Source organism: Amphiura filiformis, chromosome 13, assembly GCF_039555335.1.
Source record: "Amphiura filiformis chromosome 13, Afil_fr2py, whole genome shotgun sequence".
Classification (NCBI taxonomy): Eukaryota; Metazoa; Echinodermata; class Ophiuroidea; order Amphilepidida; family Amphiuridae; genus Amphiura; species Amphiura filiformis.
This window is the reverse complement of record NC_092640.1, coordinates 33,396,185-33,402,984: the sequence shown is the minus strand read 5'-3', so window position 1 is coordinate 33,402,984 and position 6,800 is coordinate 33,396,185. Positions and strand designations below refer to the sequence as shown.

Below are 6,800 nucleotides of genomic sequence, written 5' to 3'. Positions count from 1 at the left end.
CTAGCATATACACCCTGCCATTTTTCTGTTGCAACAAATGCTGTGTCTTGTTTCTCAGCTGTAATCTTCCAGTGAAATGTTTATCACAGCAGAAAATGCTGGGAATAACTTTTGCTGCAAAATTGCTGCTGCATTTTTCACTTTGGAAAACAGGGATGTAAGTAAGCCTGAAGAAAAACCCTGAAAATTGGGGGGAAAGCGCGTAAATGCGGGCTAAAAAGACCCAAAACGGGCTGAAAATAAAAGAAATTGCGTAAATCTGGACAAAAAAAAAAGCTGAATTCTGTAAAAATCCTGAAAACATACATCCCTGGGAAAATGCATGATGTTCACATCAAACTATATCTTGGCTTGAATCATATTTGTAATGTTATTTGTGTGTTTATTGGTATATTTATTAATGTATCTCTGCATTAAACCCAAACAGCATTTTGCCCAAGTGTAAAGAGTCTTTTTAGAAAGAAGGCAAAGAGAAAAGTTGTTTTCCTCACCTGGGATTTGACCCAGCAACCCCTATGGTTGCCAATCGGCAGAACGGCTATAGCAAGCCACACGTTCTAGCTTTGCCCTGCTAACGTTTCCGCGCCTATATGTAGTTTGGCATGATTGCGCAATCGGATCATGTGGGATGCATGGTCTTGCAGTCGCTTTGTGCTGTATGGTTTTGTATGGTCTAGTAGCATTAGGGTTTTATCATCTGCATGTCTATTGCTTTCTATCTGCACATTGATGCATTCATGTACTTACCCGCTCCAACTGCTCTATGATCTCATCCACTTTGGGCCGCTTGTATCTCTTGTCATCCCAGCATCGTTGTATCAAATCGCTCATGGTAGCAGGGCATGTAGCAGGAATCGTTGGTCGTAATCCTTCAGTACCTACTCGCCACATAACTCTTTCAGGACTAATACCATCATACGGTTCCTCACAGGTCTCCAACTCCCACAGCACTATTCCATACATAAAGATATCGGCTGTTGGAGAGAGTTTCTCTTCTGTGAACACCTCCGGCGCAAGCCATTTGATAGTACCTCTGCTTGTGACTGTCGTTCTTGTACTGGTTAGATCTTTGGCAATACCAAAGTCACAAATCTTCAGATTGTAGTCGGCAGTGATCAAAAAATTGGGGGATTTGATGTCGCGATGCAAGACCTTGTTCTCCTGGAGGTATCTGATTCCTCTGGCTGCTTGGATTGCCCACTTCAATTTGAGGGCAGATGGAATTGAACTTTGACATTTAAGATAGTCATACAAAGACCCTTTGGCTGCGTACTCGGTGACTATCACGACATAGTTCCCCGTAATGATCTGACCGTAGTATTTGATGATATTTGGATGCTCCAACTTTTGGAGGAAGTTTATCTCATTTCCTAACTGGTCTTCAATACTTTGATCTTTTCGTAGTGGAATTTTCTTTGCTGCAACTTCAATTTCACTTAGATCTGGAGAATTCCAGTATGCTCTATAGACATCACCACTTGAACCGCGATCAATGAATTCATGGTAAGCTATGTCGGTTTCACTAATGGTTGAGTGGAGTCTACTGCTTCTAGCCATTTGCAATAATCATCAGGAAGTTGAGATTTACTAAAATAAAACATTAACCAAAGTTTATTGAAGAAGATATTTCTTGAGGAAGGGTCTTACAATAGCACTTAAAATAAAAATTGTTTAAAAGGTTGGACACAACCATTTATCATAATTAATTTAATGTTATTTATTTATGCAAGGAAAACCAAAATTCAATTGGAAGAAGTTGCAAGATCCTGATACAAAGGAGGAATTTCAGCTGGAACTAACAAACAGATTCCAGGTCTTGAGCATGGATGATGCCACACCCATCTCTGATAGGTATGAGACCTTTGAGACAGCAGTTCGTGAAGTTGCTGAGGAAGTTATTGGAAAGCAAAAGCCATGCGGACTGCCAAGTTGGGTATCAGATGCAACCATCAGACTTTAACTTGAAAGGGATGAGGCCAAAAAGCGGTACTCAATTTCAAAGTCTCGTCAATCTAGAGAAAGATGGAGGAACTTGAACACCAGCCTTAATAACTCCTATAAATCTGATGAGCTTGCTACACTCAATAAGCAGATGGAAGACCTGAAGCTGGCCGATGCAATGGGGAATTACACCACCACCTGGGAAAATCATACACTCGCTTTCTGGGAAGAACTCAAGGAAAGGGGTAAAAGTCAAAAAGAGAGATGGATCAGCCCCAACCAGTGACCATGAACTGCTTGAGGAATGGAAGGAATATTTCAGCTCACTCCTTAACAACGACAGTGGCACAGCAGCTTCAGAACTTCCTGCACCAGCTGTTGAAGATCTTCCTATTATCACTGAGCCCCAACTCGTGAAGAAGTAGTTGAAGCAATAGCAGCCATGAAGACCAACAAGGCAGCAGCATTGGACTGTGCTGTAACTGCTGAAGCACTTCAGGGAGGAGGGGATAGCATGATTGATATGATTCTCAAATTCTGTATGGAAGTATTCTCAACGCTGACACCGCCACGCCAGTGGGTCACAAATGTTATCATTCCTCTACCAAAGAAAGGCGACCTCTCTCTCATGACAAACTACCGTGGTATTTCACTTATGTCCATTGCGCTAAAAGTGTACGACAAGATCCTTCTGAACAGAATCCGACCTCACATTGATCTTTTTACTGAGAAGCAACCAGGCTGGCTTTAGATCAGGTCGAAGCTGTGCTCAGCAAATACACATTTTGAGGAGGATCATGGAAGGCTTCAAGGAATACCAACTTCCCTTGACAGTCACTTTTGTGGACTTCAAAAAAGCCTTTGACTCCATCAACAGGTCCGTCATGTTTTCAGTGCTGCGGCATTATGGAATACCAAAGGTTGTGGTCAATGCCATCCAGGTGCTCTACAAGGACTCCAATAGTGCCGTTATGGTAGATGGAAGTATCTCAGAGCCTTTCCAAGTAACAACTGGAGTGCTTCAGGGTGATGTGTTGGCACCATTCCTGTTCATTATCCTGGTAGACTACCTCCTGAAGAAATCAACTTCTGGAATTGACGCTGGAATTGTTACCTACCCACGTCGGTCAAGCAGGTATCCTGCTAAGATGCTGAATGACCTGGATTTTGCTGATGATATTGCCCTGTTGGAATCTTCTATAGCCTGGGCCCAGTCACAGCTTACTAGGACTGCAACAGCAGCAGCAGATCTAGGCCTTGTCATCAGCGCACCTAAGACAGAATATATGACTGCAAACTGTAACGCCCAGCCAGCACTTGAAGTCTATGGTAGCACCATCAACCATGTCACAGACTTCAAGTACTTAGGTTCCAAGATGGGCTCTAGTGTTGGAGACCTAAAAAGAAGAAAAGCACTAGCCTGGGCCGCTTTCTGGAAACTGGAACGCCTTTGGAGAAGCCCATCCCTGCCAAAAAAAAAAAAAATCAAGCTGTTTGAGACAACTTGTGTCACTATCCTTCTGTACGGTTGCGAGTCATGGGTAATCACCAAGGACATGGAAAACAAGATCAATGCCTTTGCAACATCTTGCTACAGAGTCATGTTAAACATCAAGCGTGTGGATCGGATCCCAAATGAAACCATCTACAATCTGACCAACACCACTCCACTGATTGCCAGAGTCAAGATTCATCAACTCAAATTTCTCGGCCATATACTGCGCCTTGAAGATGACGAGCCTGTGAAAGAATATGCCCTTTATATTCCACCACATGGGAAGAGGAAACCGGGATGGCCGCGGACACTGTACTTACAGTATGTACAGCACCTCCTGGGAGATACTGAAGGATGCTGCAGCCAAACAAAATTGTTTCGCTGCCCAAGATTGCAACAGTTGGAGAAAGCTTGTAGTCGCCTGCTCTGCAGCCGACTGATGATGATATTTAGTTCAATGCTTCCACAATCACAAACATTAAAATATAACTTGCAAAAATGACTTTTGAGCTCTGTGACACCTGCATGGTCTTTGACCCCATGATTATCTGGGGGTTCATCCTTGTTAAAGGTGTACAGGGAATCTGGGATGTGTCATGATTATGGGAGTACCTTTTCAGCGATTTTAGTATATCAATGGGTGGGTTTTTAGTGGAGACCAATAATGCGCCCATTTGGGCAAAAAGTGCCCTTAAAAGCACACGACTTGGGCAAATTCGGGTGCTTTTTGTGAAAAATTGGTATACTGATGGGTTACAAAAAGTGTGTAAAGAGAAAGTCAGCATCTGAAAGGCACATCCTTTTCAAATGCAAATGTTGACAGAAGAAAGAAAGAATCAACTGGGAAACAATACCCATGCAGCAACCAATTGCCAGTTGGGTAAATGCAACAATGTGCACAAGTTAAGCTAAAAATTTGTTCATGATCCTCTAGAAATCATAGTCAAAAACTAAATTGTCAATTTTATTTTTATTCATAATCGAATTAATCAGGTATAAAGCCTATTTTACTACACAATCCTTCTTGTTTTAAACCAGTTTAGAAGTGTGAACAAAGTTTTGTAAAACTTTTACAATATATTTGGAAAATGTGAGAATTCTGAAAAGACAAAAACTTTTTGCTGGATTTTGAAAAATCAGGATAAAATTATACATGTAGCCATTTTTTTGTACAGCAAAACATTTTTCCAGTTCTCATAATTTGGTGTCTGCAGCGGAAGACAAACAATTACTATTTTGGCCATACTTTGGTCCTATCTTAAGGAAGGGGTATGAGCGTTTGGACAGGATTTATTGTGGGATATTAGAGCACATCAGACATATTGAATTGCATTCTGAATCTGAAGAATGTCCTTCTGATATCAAATAATTTTGATTTTTGAAATTCGCAATGTAATACACATTTTATGGCAAATGATTAAAAATTGATATTTTTGATATTTAATAGTACTTGAAGTAAACTTTATAAATCTTATGATTTATACTTAAAGTGTATGTAGGTGGGATGAAAAGCCGACGATCAATTGAAAATTTTGACCTTTCGTATTGAAGATATGGAATTTTTTAACAAAAAAAAAAAAAAAAAATTAGGTCTTTTTGGGAAAAAAATCCATATCTTCAATATGAAAGGTCACAATTTTCATTTGATCGTCGGCTTTTCCTCCCAGCTACATACACTTTTAAGAATATATCATTAGATTTATAAAATTTACTTCGAGGACTGTTATATATCAAAAATGTGAAAAATATCAAATTTTAATAATTTGTCATAAAATTTGTATAATATGGTGAATTTCACAAAATTAAAATTATTTGATATCAGAAAGACATTCTTCAGATTTAAAATGCAATTGATATGTCTGATGTGCTCTCATGTCCCACAAAATATACTGTCGTAAACGCTTCATTCCAGATCCCTTAATATGATAACTGTCATTTTCGCCTTTTCAAAGTCACTAACTTAATATCTATTTGAACACATATATCAAAAACATAATATTACATAATAAATTTTCAACAACTCACCTGAAAACTTCCAAATCGTCAATCATCAAAGAATTAACTTATTCCTGAAGAGGAAGTTAAAAATCCATTTTATACTATACACACACAACATTGGTGGAACAACGCCATTTCAGCATTATACCACAGGGAAGTGTGGAATAATTGAACACACTTTTCAGTGGGAGCTGAATCATTAACGCCTGGATAATGTTACACTTGAATAGCAATTTCCAATGGTTACATATGCACACACCAACCCTCAGAACTCAAAACAACCAACTTATTGTTGTTCTATGACTCATGCAATTGCATTGACTTTTCATAAGAATAAATTCAAAGTCATATTGGAATGGAATTGGGATTCCCCAGTAGAATTCCCTGTTGTATTTCAGTTAAAGTATACAATACTATATTGGGGCGTTCTTATATTTATTAACCTTATTGTACTTTTGCTAAAAAATACAACTGGGGAAACCCATTTCCCAATTTGCCAATATATGACATTGAATTTATTCTTATGAAAGTCAGTTTCAGTGGCCCTCTGCACCATTGGGCCAAGTAAAAAAATATGTTTAGTGTCCCCTCCTGCTTCCTTTTTTGAAAATTCTTAAATTTTCTTTTTATTTCCTAAAATTTCAGTTATATCTTTTTAAATGAAGATGTTTGAGATGTTCATATAGCCTTCTACAACCCGTACAAATGTATATAAGAAGCACTTCAGGATAGTTTTGTGATCAGTTGAGGGGCCTAATTAACCTACCAGAAAAACCAAATAAAAAAGGCTTTTTTTTTTCAGGTATCGTAGTGTATGCAAAATGGACCAAATAGGGTTTTTTCCACCATTTTTTCAATAAAAAAAAAAAGCCTCTCTTCCTTCCTTATTGCTAAAAAACCTGCATGCTAAACATGTATTTTTTTTTTATTCTGCCTTATTTGCACTCATCTGTTTTGTTTATTTGAATCAAATTTTTTTAAATGTTTGTAACATAATATAATTATATTGTCAGTGTCCCTGGGAGGGGGGCGCTCAATACAAATGACCATCAGGGTATGCTCCCCTGAAAAGACTCCCCTGAAAAGGTCGAAAGACCCTTGATTTTGAACATTTCAGCTCTAAAGACCCCTAACTGAAATGCTAAATCCTTGCATTTTTTTTTGGGGGGGTTCAGGCGATGCGATTTTCATCCAGAAAGCCAAGAAAGATCCTTAATTTTGTCTTTTTTGCAGTTCCAAAGACCTCCCTTTTATCGGTAGGCTGTCAGCTCCCAAATCCCCTCAGCTGCCTTCTTTGCTGCGCTTCTGGTCCAGAGCTGCACTATTTTTGTATCTTTTGTGTTTATTCAACCTATTTGAAAGTACT

At 38.8% G+C, this 6,800-nt stretch overlaps 1 protein-coding gene across 1 annotated transcript; it reads right to left on the bottom strand.

Annotated features, from left to right (window-relative positions):
• Positions 1-442: 442 nt before the first annotated feature.
• On the bottom strand, positions 443-6,250 carry LOC140167254 (mitogen-activated protein kinase kinase kinase 20-like). The gene is made up of 2 exons (XM_072190595.1): positions 5,462-6,250; positions 443-1,587 (listed from the first exon to the last, which is right to left on the bottom strand). Exon 2 carries the CDS (start codon positions 1,555-1,557, stop codon positions 736-738), a length of 822 nt encoding a protein of 273 aa, XP_072046696.1. The 5' UTR covers positions 1,558-1,587; positions 5,462-6,250; the 3' UTR covers positions 443-735.
• Positions 6,251-6,800: the final 550 nt, after the last annotated feature.